Source organism: Mustelus asterias, chromosome 7 (genome assembly GCF_964213995.1).
Source record: "Mustelus asterias chromosome 7, sMusAst1.hap1.1, whole genome shotgun sequence".
Lineage (NCBI taxonomy): Eukaryota > Metazoa > Chordata > Chondrichthyes > Carcharhiniformes > Triakidae > Mustelus > Mustelus asterias.
The window spans coordinates 123,224,671-123,242,424 of NC_135807.1; the positions used below are offsets into that span (position 1 = coordinate 123,224,671).

Sequence of the window (17,754 nt, forward strand, 5' to 3'; positions counted from 1 at the left end):
CTGTCAATCCCCCTTGTGAATTTAAAAACCTTAATCTCTCAGTTGTCTCTTTTCCAGACAAAACAGCCTCATCCTGTTTGGCCTTTCCTGGTGGGTATGACTTCTCAGTACTGCGACAACTTTGTGGCTTCTTTTTGCACCTTTTTCAATGCTCTGTGGAGATTCGAACTGTTCACAATACTCCAAGCATGGTCTCACCAAGGCTCTGTACAAGTATAATGTAACTTCTCTGCTTTTTAATTCTACCCCTCTAGACATGACACCACCCACCACACTTGCCCTCACCTATCTAGTGCGTAATTTGCTTTATTCCCCTCAAAAATGATTAATCCTGCTTTTGTGCATCTGTACCCCGAGATCTCTTTGCTCTTTTACTCCATTAAGACTATTATCCAAGCAGCAGCAAGCCTGTGTTATCAAGATTTAATACCTCGCATTTGCCTGTATTGAAATTAATTTGCCAATTACATGCTCATTCTGCCAGTTTACTAATGCTTTCTTTACTGATAAAATCCCAAGGTGCTTCACATGTATATGCTAGAGTTGCCACATAAACAGAAGTTGCTGTTGTCGCAAGATTGTGCAATAGCATTTTTATTGCTCATCTTTAAAGCTATACGTTCAAATCATGTGAAAGCAAGATCATGGGCTGCTGGCAAATTGAAACTTCTCATCCCAAAAATCCATGTACAAAATGTAGATCAACATAGTACCACAACTCAAATTAAATTGAGATATCACATTTTAGATGCATATGCTGTCTTAATGCTCATTTCATGCGTATTGGCAGTCCCCAGCAGCATGGAAATTCTGGAGATTACTTCCACAAAATAATGCCTCAGAATAATTTAATGACCAATGTTTAATCCAGCTGATTGTTACTGATTGCTGTGCAGGCTGCTGCTGTTTACCATCTTTGTCAATAATTTAGATGAGGATGCTGGAATGGTAGAGGTGTGTGTGGGTGGCCTCAGAAGGGAGAGACTGAATCCAGATTTGTTCGCAATCTAGGAAGAATCTGGCAGAGGTCAGTTTAGTGTAGATGAATCTGCTGTTGTGCAAGTTGCTGGCACTCCAATCAGGCACGCGCACCATGTGGGTCATCTAGGTGCTGCAGTACCTGGATCTGAGAATTTGTGACCAGTGCTGTAGCAGTGTGCAAGAGTAGGAGTGTGCGGAGAAATGTTACAGGAACAATTGTACTGTTCTTCATTGATAGCTAGTTCTAAAGGGTCCTTGATTACCCAAAATAAGCATGCAGTGCCAAAATGTTTTTCTCTGGACAAGTGAGGAGATTTGATTTGAGATCTTACGGTGTGGGAAAGGGATTGAATTCAGTGCATATGAATAGATTTGTGTTGCCAAACCATAGACCAAAAGTACTGTACACAAAAATAAGGACAGAATGTCGAAAATTACTAAAATACACCTGCAAAGCCTAGTTTGCCTCTCCCCCACTAACACTGGTTCAGCCGATGATTACATGTGGTATATGACATTCAAATAAGGCTATGTTTTACTAATTAATATTTAGTTCACAAACACAACAGTGATGAACCGAAAATACCAATAATATAAATGTGGGATATTCAACCTTAAGTTGATCAACCTACCTCTACAGCCATTACTATGACAGCTGCTTTCTTCTTAATGGATGAATTTGCAGGAAGATTTGTCAAAGAATGAATCCCCATTCCGAGGCTAGTAATTGGTGGGAGATCTAACCAGTCAGGATCACGGATTCCACCCATACAATCTTTAGCCATTGGGTAGATTGTGCCATTTCCATCCCTTAAGATGATGGGAGATTCCTAAAAATAACAAAAATATGCAATCAGAAATGTATTCTCAAATATGCAATTGACATGAATTTCCCCAGAATTCACATAATTCATAGCCAATTCTGATAGTTTGTCAATTGCCCTCATCACAAACACACCTAAGCTATAAAATATACATACAAGGTTAAAAATTGAAGCAGACAATGAAGGCTCAGCTAACTGAACAAGTTATGTCACACTAGCCAGGCTAGCTATGACCTCTCGCTCTTAGTTCAAACTTACTATTCTCACAAAACCAAACTAACTCTTCAAAGCTCCTTTCTGAATAGTAAAATGCAGCTGAATTTGTGTGATCATGGCACAAGGTTAAGAAAATGAATCATTTTCCTGAAAGGTAACAGTATAGTTTAAGTTTATCTATTAGTGTCACAAGTAGGCTTACATTAACACTGCAATTAAGTTACTGTGAAAATCCCCCAGTCATCATACTCTGGGGCCTGCTCGGGCACACTGAGGGAAATTTAGCATAGCCAATGCACCCAACCTGCACACCTTTCAGACTGTGGGAAGAAACCCATGCAGACACGGGGAAAACATGCAGAGTCAGCTGACAGTGACCAAAGCCGGGAATTGAATTGAGGCAGCGGTATTAACCACTGTGCTGCCCTGTGTATTAAAAATTTAACCTTTTAAAATACACAAATACTTGTCATATTAAAAATCTTTAACTGACAAAATCACATACTACCTGCAATGAGGTTATCCGTACTCCCCGTCTATCGACACATTTTTCTATCAATATTTGCAATCAACACTGACCAATGCGCACATCAATTGTCACAATATAGTTGCAACTTCCGGACACTGAATGGTTTTATTAAGCAGCCTTCACATCTACACTAAGATCATAAATCACCTTTCTCAATTCTTTGCTACCCACAAACCAACATTAGGTCTAAATCCAGCAAGTCTAAAGTTTAAAAAATGTTTGTTCATTATCAGAAAATATTAGATTTCCTACTCAACGCATAGCTGCACTTTGACTTCCAGCCTCTACTTATGAATAAGTGGTGCCACCATCCCATTGGATGGAAAAAGTGTAATTACCTGGAGACACCAACCTTTTATGTCACCCAATTAATCAATCAACCTTCCACCCTACCAATCTCCAAACAACACCTTTAACTCAGAGCAGGAAGTGCAACATAGACTATAACAGCAGGAATGTCAATGGCTCAGGAGCTCACATTTATATAGCACCTTTAACTTAGGAATATGTCCAAGGACAAACACTGAGCCAAAGAAAGATATATTAAATTCAATAACTGAAAGCTTGGTCGAAGGGAGGCAGGGGGGTAAGGAGCATGATGGAAGTAGTGGAGAAGCAGAGAGAGTTAAGCAGGAACTCGCAGAGTTTGAAGCCCAAGCAGCTGAATACACAGTCCTCAACTGTGAGGTAAATGAGTGGAGTATGCATAAGGGATAGGAGTGTGTTCAAGGGACCAGAGTCAGAGGATGATAGAGTTCTCAAGAGGTTACAGAAAGATGGATGGGTGAGTCCATGAGGCATCTTGAATGAGGATGAGAATTTTAAATTGTAGTTTGGGTGGACCTGGGTGCAATGTCAGTCAGCGAATACAGAGATGATAATTGAGCAGTACTTGGTGCAGGTCAGAGTACGTAGCAGCCAAGTTTTGGATGAAGTTTATGTAGCATGAAGAAAGGAGATTGCCCATGACAGCATTGTAAATAGAGTCTGAAGGTAACCAAACGGAGCAGAACAGGAGATGGGGTGGCAATGGAGCAAAAATTTTATTTTGGGGGGGGGAGAGGAGGAGGAGGGGGGAGAGGAGGAGGAGGAGGAGGAGGAGAAGAGAGAGAGAGAGAGAGAGAGAGAGAGTAAAGAGAAGAGATAAAACAAAAATGGTTTGGGTCTACCCACTGTTTAATTGAAGTAAGTTTTATCTCACCAAAACTCCATGTTGGACTAGTCTGACAACACAAAGCCAGTGAATACATTGAGCCACTTGGTACTGATATATAACTGGGTGTTGTCATTTGGAGCCTAACATCGTCTCTTTGGCTCATATCACCACAAGGCAGCAAGTAAAAAAGAAATGGGAACAACTGAACAACCACTAGATAGTGATCATGGTACAAGAACCTTGTGTACGAAAATAGAACTGCTTTTCATTCACCTTAATATTCAAAATAAAAATTCAGAAAAAGTCATTCGCTGCATTCAATAAGGAATACAATCAATCACCTTCGCTATTTCAACCTCCACATGCAAGATTGCACAAAGTAGTAATCCTAGCATTATGTCAGCACTATCAAGGCCTTATGCACTACACATTCAAACTGATCACCTTCAACATCAACACAGCTTGCTGAAAGGATTCAATACAAAGAGGTGTCAGAGAAAATCTACACAACTGGTTCAAGCCGATCCAATACCCAATCATCCAGGAGTACTACTCATCAGGGATAAACACAAATTACATTATGACTATTATTTAAACTCATTAAGCAATTGTTGAATCAAAGTTCTGCTCTAACCGTGATAACTCAACAAATTAATGCAAATGTCAACTTTCTATGCGTGCACATTAGCTAAATATTCTTACCTGCAGAGGAGAAAAATAATTTTCCATAATCAAGCTTGTCCCATGGTCCAACAATATTAGCGTGTTACCACCAAAACAAATTTTATAACTATTTTGTGTCAAGTGGCTCACTTCCTGACTTCCCAAAGAATTTCCATCACCATCAAGGCCCCAGTTAACAGTGTGATGAATACTCTCCACTTGTCTAGACAAATCAGCTCCAACAACACTCAAAGATCAACATCATCCAGGACAAAACATACAGTTGATTAGCACCCCATACATCAACATGACTTCATCATGTTTATTTATAAGATGCACCTTCCAAACTTGCAACCTCAGCTATTTAGGAGAATAGCAGGTACAGAGGAACATCATCTTCAAGTTACCATTAAAGTCGCACACCACCCTCACTTGGAAATGTATCACTATTCCTTCATTGTCACTGGGTCAAAATTCTGGAACTCCCCAACAGTACGCTGCAGCATTTCACCAACTTCTTCTCAAAGGTCATTAGGCATGGACAATAAATGCTGGCCTTGCTGGCTGCATTCCATGAATGATTGCGCTTACAAAAATAAAAAACCGATGCCTCACAGGACGAACGACAAACTTGGAACACTGATACATGAAAATGATGTGCAACAAACAATCTGATCCAGCGAGCCTTCTCCAATGGTTTGATCGGCTACCTTACTCCCTCTCATAATTGACTCCTAAGCCAAGTTACCGCTTGTGAGATTCCAAATGCTCATCTCCAGACTGCCCTCCGTGATATCATCCGAAAGCAGGGTTATTTTCACATGTACACTGATGACACCCAAGGACTACTGTTTCACCTTCACTCAATTTTAACCACTGTTACATTATCAAAATGCTCTTCTGACATCAAACACTGGATAAGAAGAAATTTCCTCAATTATATACCAGGAAGACTTAAGTCACTATCTCATGTCCCCGGTCCAAATTCCATTCCCTAGCTCCCAACTCCATCCCTCTCCTTGGCAATAATCAGACTAAACCCAACTTGTTTACAACCTTGGCACCATATTAGATCCCAAGATCCACCTTCATAACATTGTTCAATTTCATCCCACCTCAGCTTATCTGCTGCAAAGAACCTCATTCATAATTTCATAAGTTATAGGGGCAAATCTATGCCACTTGGCCCATCAAGTCTGCTCCACCATTCGATCATGGCTGATATCCTCCTCATCCTCATTTTCCTGCCTTCGCCCCATAACCCTTCAACCCATTACTAATTAAAAATCTGTCTACCTGCTCCTTAAATTTACTCACTGTCCCAGCATCCACCGCTTTGGGGTAACGAATTCCACTGATTCACAACCCTTTGGGAGAAGTAGTTTCTCCTCAATTGTTTTAAATTTGCTACCCCTTAGCCTAAAGCTATGGCCCCTCGTCCTAGAATGCCCCACAAGAGAGAGCATCCTCTCTATATCTACTTTATCCATACCTTTTATCATCTTGTATACCTCAATTTGATCTCCCCTCATTCTTCTAAATTCCAGCCTAAATGGTTCAATCTCTCTTCACACGACAAACCCCTCATCTCGGGAATCAATCTCGTGAGCCTCCTCTGAAATGCCTCCAATGCCACTACATCTTTTCTCAAATAAGGGGACCAAGACTGTGCACAATTCACGTCTCTATAATCACCAGACTCAGCTATTGAAATGCACTCCTAGCTGGTTTCCACGTTCTATGCTTCATAAACTGGAGGCGAGTCAAAATTGTGCTGCCTATATCCTAACAGTGCTATCAAGCAGCACTTGCTTAGCAATAACCAGCTCACTGACGCTCAGTTTGGGTTCCGTCTGGGTCACTCAGCTCCTGATCTCATTACAGCCTTGGTTAAAACAGACAAGAGCTGGACATCAGAGATAAAGTGAGAGTGAATGCAGCAAGACATTACTCTTGTACAAGATCTTGTCCAATCCTCTTGCAATAAAGGCCAGCACGACATTTGGCTTCCTAATTGCTTGCATATTAACTTTTAAGTATTTATAATATGAGCAAACTCAAATCTCTACATTGAATGAAAGAACGTAATGTATTAAAACATCTACATAGGGGCTCAGATTTTTTAAGAAACAATACTAGTGAATTAATTCCAGCAACTAAATTACGTGGACACAGAGCACGATCAAGTGAAGAAAATGAAATATACAGATTTTTATTAATATTTTATTCATCAGTTACAGGCAAAGATATATATTTTACTCATCCCTAGCTGCTCCAAGGGCACGAATGCTAATTATGCATCAGGAGATTAGAATCACACGTATGCTTCACCAGGGAGGAGTAGATTCTGTTCTCCGAGAGAGATCAAGAATGAATTAAGTTTTTAGCAACAATCCTAGTGCATTCAAAATTACAATATTTATTGAGTTCAGGCTCACAACCTACCCTGGTGGGATCTGAATGTACAGCCTGTGGCTTGCTTGTCCAGCAACAACCACCAACGTAGCTGATCATGCTACTGGATTAGCATTTATGAAGCGATCGAAAATTAAAATACAACATACCTGCCCAGCTGTGTAAATTGCCACATTGCGCTCATTCTGGCCAAGGAAGGCAACACTACTTGTAGGAAAGTTATGCTCCTGTTCAGCTTTCCCTGTAGCTAGGTCGAAGATACAGTAGCGTACCCAGCTACCAGTCTTCAGCACAGTATGAACACCTGGTAGAGTAGTTACAATAGACATGAGTAAATCACACAACTATTGGGTGACCATCTCTTATATAAACATCTCATCCCGTAATTACCTTAGCCAATAATGGGTCCAAATTACAGATTAAGCCTTGTTAAATAAATTACTTTTTGTTATTTTGATCATAAACTTTAATTGAATTAAAGTGTACAAATGAATTTTTCAAATAAACAGCAATGATTTGCAAGTTTGCAGATGATATATGCTGGTTTCAGCAAGGTGCTGGAAACCGGAGGTAAAATACCACAATGACAACACAAGTCTTCCATTTTCTTTACAATTATAAACCACAGCGATACCAATAGATTTATAGAGCACAAGGCCAGCTGTTGCACTTACCCTTGGAATCCACGTTCACTGCAAGGATCTCTGCTTTGTCTGGGATAGTCAGCTTTTTAGGGGTGCGCTGGAAACAGTCTGGAATCTTTGGTGTCCCACCTGTTTTCACAACCTGAAGCAATATAGAGAAGAAACAAGATATAAACAGTAATCAGTATGTTGTAGCGAGAAGCTCTGCTAACGTTTTGTTATAATAACTTCATTATAAACACAGTCATGATTCTACATGCATACTTTACAACCTTTTTTCCCCGCAGCAAAAACAATACACCACAGTTCTACACACAGATCCAACAGCATCATGGAAGGAAGAATAAATAAATCAGTTGGTTACCCACAACACAGCTGAAGGTGCCCAGAAAATGTACGAGCAATACCAGCATGAAGCAAGTGGCTATTGGGGAGGGAGAAAAGAGTTAAGTGCACAGATGTAGTGGGAGATTCAAGGAGGGGGGGGGTGAAGGACAGAGGAGGAGGGGGGGTGGGGGGGGGGGGGGGGGAGGAGAAAGGACAGAGAGGAGGATGGGGGGAGGGGTGCATGGAGGGAGGAAGGCAGAGAGGAGGAGAGGAGGGGAGAGAATGGACAGAGAGATGGGGGGCGAAGGGCAGAGAGATGGGGGGCGAAGGGCAGAGAGATGGGGGGCGAAGGGCAGAGAGATGGGGGGCGAAGGGCAGAGAGATGGGGGGCGAAGGGCAGAGAGATGGGGGGCGAAGGGCAGAGAGATGGGGGGCGAAGGGCAGAGAGATGGGGGGCGAAGGGCAGAGAGATGGGGGGCGAAGGGCAGAGAGATGGGGGGCGAAGGGCAGAGAGATGGGGGGCGAAGGGCAGAGAGATGGGGGGCGAAGGGCAGAGAGATGGGGGGCGAAGGGCAGAGAGATGGGGGGCGAAGGGCAGAGAGATGGGGGGCGAAGGGCAGAGAGATGGGGGGCGAAGGGCAGAGAGATGGGGGGCGAAGGGCAGAGAGATGGGGGGCGAAGGGCAGAGAGATGGGGGGCGAAGGGCAGAGAGATGGGGGGCGAAGGGCAGAGAGATGGGGGGCGAAGGGCAGAGAGATGGGGGGCGAAGGGCAGAGAGATGGGGGGCGAAGGGCAGAGAGATGGGGGGCGAAGGGCAGAGAGATGGGGGGCGAAGGGCAGAGAGATGGGGGGCGAAGGGCAGAGAGATGGGGGGCGAAGGGCAGAGAGATGGGGGGCGAAGGGCAGAGAGATGGGGGGCGAAGGGCAGAGAGATGGGGGCGAAGGGCAGAGAGATGGGGGGCGAAGGGCAGAGAGATGGGGGGCGAAGGGCAGAGAGATGGGGGGCGAAGGGCAGAGAGATGGGGGGCGAAGGGCAGAGAGATGGGGGGCGAAGGGCAGAGAGATGGGGGGCGAAGGGCAGAGAGATGGGGGGCGAAGGGCAGAGAGATGGGGGGCGAAGGGCAGAGAGATGGGGGGCGAAGGGCAGAGAGATGGGGGGCGAAGGGCAGAGAGATGGGGGGCGAAGGGCAGAGAGATGGGGGGCGAAGGGCAGAGAGATGGGGGGCGAAGGGCAGAGAGATGGGGGGCGAAGGGCAGAGAGATGGGGGGCGAAGGGCAGAGAGATGGGGGGCGAAGGGCAGAGAGATGGGGGGCGAAGGGCAGAGAGATGGGGGGCGAAGGGCAGAGAGATGGGGGGCGAAGGGCAAGAGATGGGGGGCGAAGGGCAGAGAGATGGGGGGCGAAGGGCAGAGAGATGGGGGGCGAAGGGCAGAGAGATGGGGGGCGAAGGGCAGAGAGATGGGGGGCGAAGGGCAGAGAGATGGGGGGCGAAGGGCAGAGAGATGGGGGGCGAAGGGCAGAGAGATGGGGGGCGAAGGGCAGAGAGATGGGGGGCGAAGGGCAGAGAGATGGGGGGCGAAGGGCAGAGAGATGGGGGGCGAAGGGCAGAGAGATGGGGGGCGAAGGGCAGAGAGATGGGGGGCGAAGGGCAGAGAGATGGGGGGCGAAGGGCAGAGAGATGGGGGGCGGAAGGGCAGAGAGATGGGGGGCGGAGGGCAGAGAGATGGGGGGCGGAGGGCAGAGAGATGGGGGGCGGAGGGCAGAGAGATGGGGGGCGGAGGGCAGAGAGATGGGGGGCGGAGGGCAGAGAGATGGGGGGCGGAGGGCAGAGAGATGGGGGGCGGAGGGCAGAGAGATGGGGGGCGGAGGGCAGAGAGATGGGGGGCGGAGGGCAGAGAGATGGGGGGCGGAGGGCAGAGAGATGGGGGGCGGAGGGCAGAGAGATGGGGGGCGGAGGGCAGAGAGATGGGGGGCGGAGGGCAGAGAGATGGGGGGCGGAGGGCAGAGAGATGGGGGGCGGAGGGCAGAGAGATGGGGGGCGGAGGGCAGAGAGATGGGGGGCGGAGGGCAGAGAGATGGGGGGCGGAGGGCAGAGAGATGGGGGGCGGAGGGCAGAGAGATGGGGGGCGGAGGGCAGAGAGATGGGGGGCGGAGGGCAGAGAGATGGGGGGCGGAGGGCAGAGAGATGGGGGGGCGGAGGGCAGAGAGATGGGGGGCGGAGGGCAGAGAGATGGGGGGCGGAGGGCAGAGAGATGGGGGGCGGAGGGCAGAGAGATGGGGGGCGGAGGGCAGAGAGATGGGGGGCGGAGGGCAGAGAGATGGGGGGCGGAGGGCAGAGAGATGGGGGGCGGAGGGCAGAGAGATGGGGGGCGGAGGGCAGAGAGATGGGGGGCGGAGGGCAGAGAGATGGGGGGCGGAGGGCAGAGAGATGGGGGGCGGAGGGCAGAGAGATGGGGGGCGGAGGGCAGAGAGATGGGGGGCGGAGGGCAGAGAGATGGGGGGCGGAGGGCAGAGAGATGGGGGGCGGAGGGCAGAGAGATGGGGGGCGGAGGGCAGAGAGATGGGGGGCGGAGGGCAGAGAGATGGGGGGCGGAGGGCAGAGAGATGGGGGGCGGAGGGCAGAGAGATGGGGGGCGGAGGGCAGAGAGATGGGGGGCGGAGGGCAGAGAGATGGGGGGCGGAGGGCAGAGAGATGGGGGGCGGAGGGCAGAGAGATGGGGGGCGGAGGGCAGAGAGATGGGGGGCGGAGGGCAGAGAGATGGGGGGCGGAGGGCAGAGAGATGGGGGGCGGAGGGCAGAGAGATGGGGGGCGGAGGGCAGAGAGATGGGGGGCGGAGGGCAGAGAGATGGGGGGCGGAGGGCAGAGAGATGGGGGGCGGAGGGCAGAGAGATGGGGGGCGAAGGACAGAGAGATGGGGGGCGAAGGACAGAGAGATGGGGGGCGAAGGACAGAGAGATGGGGGGCGAAGGACAGAGAGATGGGGGGCGAAGGACAGAGAGATGGGGGGCGAAGGACAGAGAGATGGGGGGCGAAGGACAGAGAGATGGGGGGCGAAGGACAGAGAGATGGGGGGCGGAGGACAGAGAGATGGGGGGCGGAGGACAGAGAGATGGGGGGCGGAGGACAGAGAGATGGGGGGCGGAGGACAGAGAGATGGGGGGCGGAGGACAGAGAGATGGGGGGCGGAGGACAGAGAGATGGGGGGCGGAGGACAGAGAGATGGGGGGCGGAGGACAGAGAGATGGGGGGCGGAGGACAGAGAGATGGGGGGCGGAGGACAGAGAGATGGGGGGCGGAGGACAGAGAGATGGGGGGCGGAGGACAGAGAGATGGGGGGCGGAGGACAGAGAGATGGGGGGCGGAGGACAGAGAGATGGGGGGCGGAGGACAGAGAGATGGGGGGCGGAGGACAGAGAGATGGGGGGCGGAGGACAGAGAGATGGGGGGCGGAGGACAGAGAGATGGGGGGCGGAGGACAGAGAGATGGGGGGCGGAGGACAGAGAGATGGGGGGCGGAGGACAGAGAGATGGGGGGCGGAGGACAGAGAGATGGGGGGCGGAGGACAGAGAGATGGGGGCGGAGGACAGAGAGATGGGGGGCGAGGGACAGAGAGATGGGGGGCGGAAGGACAGAGAGATGGGGGGCGAAGGACAGAGAGATGGGGGGCGAAGGACAGAGAGATGGGGGGCGAAGGACAGAGAGATGGGGGGCGAAGGACAGAGAGATGGGGGGCGAAGGACAGAGAGATGGGGGGCGAAGGACAGAGAGATGGGGGGCGAAGGACAGAGAGATGGGGGGCGAAGGACAGAGAGATGGGGGGCGAAGGACAGAGAGATGGGGGGCGAAGGACAGAGAGATGGGGGGCGAAGGACAGAGAGATGGGGGGCGAAGGACAGAGAGATGGGGGGCGAAGGACAGAGAGATGGGGGGCGAAGGACAGAGAGATGGGGGGCGAAGGACAGAGAGATGGGGGGCGAAGGACAGAGAGATGGGGGGCGAAGGACAGAGAGATGGGGGGCGAAGGACAGAGAGATGGGGGGCGAAGGACAGAGAGATGGGGGGCGAAGGACAGAGAGATGGGGGGCGAAGGACAGAGAGATGGGGGGCGAAGGACAGAGAGATGGGGGGCGAAGGACAGAGAGATGGGGGGCGAAGGACAGAGAGATGGGGGGCGAAGGACAGAGAGATGGGGGGCGAAGGACAGAGAGATGGGGGGCGAAGGACAGAGAGATGGGGGGCGAAGGACAGAGAGATGGGGGGCGAAGGACAGAGAGATGGGGGGCGAAGGACAGAGAGATGGGGGGCGAAGGACAGAGAGATGGGGGGCGAAGGACAGAGAGATGGGGGGCGAAGGACAGAGAGATGGGGGGCGAAGGACAGAGAGATGGGGGGCGAAGGACAGAGAGATGGGGGGCGAAGGACAGAGAGATGGGGGGCGAAGGACAGAGAGATGGGGGGCGAAGGACAGAGAGATGGGGGGCGAAGGACAGAGAGATGGGGGGCGAAGGACAGAGAGATGGGGGGCGAAGGACAGAGAGATGGGGGGCGAAGGACAGAGAGATGGGGGGCCAAGGACAGAGAGATGGGGGGCGAAGGACAGAGAGATGGGGGGCGAAGGACAGAGAGATGGGGGGCGAAGGACAGAGAGATGGGGGGCGAAGGACAGAGAGATGGGGGGCGAAGGACAGAGAGATGGGGGGCGAAGGACAGAGAGATGGGGGGCGAAGGACAGAGAGATGGGGGGCGAAGGACAGAGAGATGGGGGGCGAAGGACAGAGAGATGGGGGGCGAAGGACAGAGAGATGGGGGGCGAAGGACAGAGAGATGGGGGGCGAAGGACAGAGAGATGGGGGGCGAAGGACAGAGAGATGGGGGGCGAAGGACAGAGAGATGGGGGGCGAAGGACAGAGAGATGGGGGGCGAAGGACAGAGAGATGGGGGGCGAAGGACAGAGAGATGGGGGGCGAAGGACAGAGAGATGGGGGGCGAAGGACAGAGAGATGGGGGGCGAAGGACAGAGAGATGGGGGGCGAAGGACAGAGAGATGGGGGGCGAAGGACAGAGAGATGGGGGGCGAAGGACAGAGAGATGGGGGGCGAAGGACAGAGAGATGGGGGGCGAAGGACAGAGAGATGGGGGGCGAAGGACAGAGAGATGGGGGGCGAAGGACAGAGAGATGGGGGGCGAAGGACAGAGAGATGGGGGGCGAAGGACAGAGAGATGGGGGGCGAAGGACAGAGAGATGGGGGGCGAAGGACAGAGAGATGGGGGGCGAAGGACAGAGAGATGGGGGGCGAAGGACAGAGAGATGGGGGGCGAAGGACAGAGAGATGGGGGGCGAAGGACAGAGAGATGGGGGGCGAAGGACAGAGAGATGGGGGGCGAAGGACAGAGAGATGGGGGGCGAAGGACAGAGAGATGGGGGGCGAAGGACAGAGAGATGGGGGGCGAAGGACAGAGAGATGGGGGGCGAAGGACAGAGAGATGGGGGGCGAAGGACAGAGAGATGGGGGGCGAAGGACAGAGAGATGGGGGGCGAAGGACAGAGAGATGGGGGGCGAAGGACAGAGAGATGGGGGGCGAAGGACAGAGAGATGGGGGGCGAAGGACAGAGAGATGGGGGGCGAAGGACAGAGAGATGGGGGGCGAAGGACAGAGAGATGGGGGGCGAAGGACAGAGAGATGGGGGGCGAAGGACAGAGAGATGGGGGGCGAAGGACAGAGAGATGGGGGGCGAAGGACAGAGAGATGGGGGGCGAAGGACAGAGAGATGGGGGGCGAAGGACAGAGAGATGGGGGGCGAAGGACAGAGAGATGGGGGGCGAAGGACAGAGAGATGGGGGGCGAAGGACAGAGAGATGGGGGGCGAAGGACAGAGAGATGGGGGGCGAAGGACAGAGAGATGGGGGGCGAAGGACAGAGAGATGGGGGGCGAAGGACAGAGAGATGGGGGGCGAAGGACAGAGAGATGGGGGGCGAAGGACAGAGAGATGGGGGGCGAAGGACAGAGAGATGGGGGGCGAAGGACAGAGAGATGGGGGGCGAAGGACAGAGAGATGGGGGGCGAAGGACAGAGAGATGGGGGGCGAAGGACAGAGAGATGGGGGGCGGAAGGACAGAGAGATGGGGGGCGAAGGACAGAGAGATGGGGGGCGAAGGACAGAGAGATGGGGGGCGAAGGACAGAGAGATGGGGGGCGAAGGACAGAGAGATGGGGGGCGAAGGACAGAGAGATGGGGGGCGAAGGACAGAGAGATGGGGGGCGAAGGACAGAGAGATGGGGGGCGAAGGACAGAGAGATGGGGGGCGAAGGAACAGAGAGATGGGGGGCGAAGGGCAGAGAGATGGGGGGCGAAGGGCAGAGAGATGGGGGGCGAAGGGCAGAGAGATGGGGGGCGAAGGGCAGAGAGATGGGGGGCGAAGGGCAGAGAGATGGGGGGCGAAGGGCAGAGAGATGGGGGGCGAAGGGCAGAGAGATGGGGGGCGAAGGGCAGAGAGATGGGGGGCGAAGGGCAGAGAGATGGGGGGCGAAGGGCAGAGAGATGGGGGGCGAAGGGCAGAGAGATGGGGGGCGAAGGGCAGAGAGATGGGGGGCGAAGGGCAGAGAGATGGGGGGCGAAGGGCAGAGAGATGGGGGGCGAAGGGCAGAGAGATGGGGGGCGAAGGGCAGAGAGATGGGGGGCGAAGGGCAGAGAGATGGGGGGCGAAGGGCAGAGAGATGGGGGGCGAAGGGCAGAGAGATGGGGGGCGAAGGGCAGAGAGATGGGGGGCGAAGGGCAGAGAGATGGGGGGCGAAGGGCAGAGAGATGGGGGGCGAAGGGCAGAGAGATGGGGGGCGAAGGGCAGAGAGATGGGGGGCGAAGGGCAGAGAGATGGGGGGCGAAGGGCAGAGAGATGGGGGGCGAAGGGCAGAGAGATGGGGGGCGAAGGGCAGAGAGATGGGGGGCGAAGGGCAGAGAGATGGGGGGCGAAGGGCAGAGAGATGGGGGGCGAAGGGCAGAGAGATGGGGGGCGAAGGGCAGAGAGATGGGGGGCGAAGGGCAGAGAGATGGGGGGCGAAGGGCAGAGAGATGGGGGGCGAAGGGCAGAGAGATGGGGGGCGAAGGGCAGAGAGATGGGGGGCGAAGGGCAGAGAGATGGGGGGCGAAGGGCAGAGAGATGGGGGCGAAGGGCAGAGAGATGGGGGGCGAAGGGCAGAGAGATGGGGGGCGAAGGGCAGAGAGATGGGGGGCGAAGGGCAGAGAGATGGGGGGCGAAGGGCAGAGAGATGGGGGGCGAAGGGCAGAGAGATGGGGGCGAAGGGCAGAGAGATGGGGGGCGAAGGGCAGAGAGATGGGGGGCGAAGGGCAGAGAGATGGGGGGCGAAGGGCAGAGAGATGGGGGGCGAAGGGCAGAGAGATGGGGGGCGAAGGGCAGAGAGATGGGGGGCGAAGGGCAGAGAGATGGGGGGCGAAGGGCAGAGAGATGGGGGGCGAAGGGCAGAGAGATGGGGGGCGAAGGGCAGAGAGATGGGGGGCGAAGGGCAGAGAGATGGGGGGCGAAGGGCAGAGAGATGGGGGGGCCAAAAGGGGCAGAGAGATGGGGGGCGAAGGGCAGAGAGATGGGGGGCGAAGGGCAGAGAGATGGGGGGCGAAGGGCAGAGAGATGGGGGGCGAAGGGCAGAGAGATGGGGGGCGAAGGGCAGAGAGATGGGGGGCGAAGGGCAGAGAGATGGGGGGCGAAGGGCAGAGAGATGGGGGGCGAAGGGCAGAGAGATGGGGGGCGAAGGGCAGAGAGATGGGGGGCGAAGGGCAGAGAGATGGGGGGCGAAGGGCAGAGAGATGGGGGGCGAAGGGCAGAGAGATGGGGGGCGAAGGGCAGAGAGATGGGGGGCGAAGGGCAGAGAGATGGGGGGCGAAGGGCAGAGAGATGGGGGGCGAAGGGCAGAGAGATGGGGGGCGAAGGGCAGAGAGATGGGGGGCGAAGGGCAGAGAGATGGGGGGCGAAGGGCAGAGAGATGGGGGGCGAAGGGCAGAGAGATGGGGGGCGAAGGGCAGAGAGATGGGGGGCGAAGGGCAGAGAGATGGGGGGCGAAGGGCAGAGAGATGGGGGGCGAAGGGCAGAGAGATGGGGGGCGAAGGGCAGAGAGATGGGGGGCGAAGGGCAGAGAGATGGGGGGCGAAGGGCAGAGAGATGGGGGGCGAAGGGCAGAGAGATGGGGGGCGAAGGGCAGAGAGATGGGGGGCGAAGGGCAGAGAGATGGGGGGCGAAGGGCAGAGAGATGGGGGGCGAAGGGCAGAGAGATGGGGGGCGAAGGGCAGAGAGATGGGGGGCGAAGGGCAGAGAGATGGGGGGCGAAGGGCAGAGAGATGGGGGGCGAAGGGCAGAGAGATGGGGGGCGAAGGGCAGAGAGATGGGGGGCGAAGGGCAGAGAGATGCGAAGGCCTGAATGAGATGGGGCGAAGGGCAGAGAGATGGGGGGCGAAGGGCAGAGAGATGGGGGGCGAAGGGCAGAGAGATGGGGGGCGAAGGGCAGAGAGATGGGGGGCGAAGGGCAGAGAGATGGGGGGCGAAGGGCAGAGAGATGGGGGGCGAAGGGCAGAGAGATGGGGGGCGAAGGGCAGAGAGATGGGGGGCGAAGGGCAGAGAGATGGGGGGCGAAGGGCAGAGAGATGGGGGGCGAAGGGCAGAGAGATGGGGGGCGAAGGGCAGAGAGATGGGGGGGCGAAGGGCAGAGAGATGGGGGGCGAAGGGCAGAGAGATGGGGGGCGAAGGGCAGAGAGATGGGGGGCGAAGGGCAGAGAGATGGGGGGCGAAGGGCAGAGAGATGGGGGGGCGAAGGGCAGAGAGATGGGGGGCGAAGGGCAGAGAGATGGGGGGCGAAGGGCAGAGAGATGGGGGGCGAAGGGCAGAGAGATGGGGGGCGAAGGGCAGAGAGATGGGGGGCGAAGGGCAGAGAGATGGGGGGCGAAGGGCAGAGAGATGGGGGCGGAAGGGCAGAGAGATGGGGGGCGAAGGGCAGAGAGATGGGGGGCGAAGGGCAGAGAGATGGGGGGCGGAGGGCAGAGAGATGGGGGGCGAAGGGCAGAGAGATGGGGGGCGGAGGGCAGAGAGATGGGGGGCGGAGGGCAGAGAGATGGGGGGCGGAGGGCAGAGAGATGGGGGGCGGAGGGCAGAGAGATGGGGGGCGGAGGGCAGAGAGATGGGGGGCGGAGGGCAGAGAGATGGGGGGCGGAGGGCAGAGAGATGGGGGGCGGAGGGCAGAGAGATGGGGGGCGGAGGGCAGAGAGATGGGGGGCGGAGGGCAGAGAGATGGGGGGCGGAGGGCAGAGAGATGGGGGGCGGAGGGCAGAGAGATGGGGGGCGGAGGGCAGAGAGATGGGGGGCGGAGGACAGAGAGATGGGGGGCGGAGGGACAGAGAGATGGGGGGCGGAGGACAGAGAGATGGGGGGCGGAGGACAGAGAGATGGGGGGCGGAGGACAGAGAGATGGGGGGCGGAGGACAGAGAGATGGGGGGCGGAGGACAGAGAGATGGGGGGCGGAGGACAGAGAGATGGGGGGCGGAGGACAGAGAGATGGGGGGCGGAGGACAGAGAGATGGGGGGCGGAGGACAGAGAGATGGGGGGCGGAGGACAGAGAGATGGGGGGCGGAGGACAGAGAGATGGGGGCGGAGGACAGAGAGATGGGGGGCGGAGGACAGAGAGATGGGGCGGGAGGACAGAGAGATGGGGGGCGGAGGACAGAGAGAGGGGAGAGGGCGGGAGGAGGACAGAGAGGAGCGGGGAGGACAGAGAGGAGCGGGGGAGGACAGAGAGGGCGGGAGGACAGAGAGGAGCGGGGAGGACAGAGAGGAGCGGGGAGGACAGAGAGGAGCGGGGAGGACAGAGAGGGGGCGGGGAGGACAGAGAGGAGCGGGGAGGACAGAGAGGAGCGGGGGAGGACAGAGAGGAGCGGGGAGGACCAGAGAGGAGCGGGGAGGACAGAGAGGAGCGGGGAGGACAGAGAGGAGCGGGG

The 17,754-nt window shown here is 55.4% G+C and overlaps 1 protein-coding gene across 7 annotated transcripts in view; it reads right to left on the reverse strand.

Annotated features, from left to right (window-relative positions):
• The window catches only part of ubr5 (ubiquitin protein ligase E3 component n-recognin 5), a 148,595-nt gene that overhangs the window by 68,773 nt on the left and 62,068 nt on the right, over positions 1-17,754 (reverse strand). For all 7 annotated transcript variants that reach the window (XM_078216736.1, XM_078216738.1, XM_078216734.1 and 4 more), the window contains 3 exons: positions 7,459-7,570; positions 6,934-7,088; positions 1,614-1,811 (listed from right to left, as the gene is read on the reverse strand). In XM_078216736.1, coding sequence (XP_078072862.1) covers positions 1,614-1,811; positions 6,934-7,088; positions 7,459-7,570 — 465 coding nt within the window. The remainder of the gene's footprint in view (positions 1-1,613; positions 1,812-6,933; positions 7,089-7,458; positions 7,571-17,754) is intronic.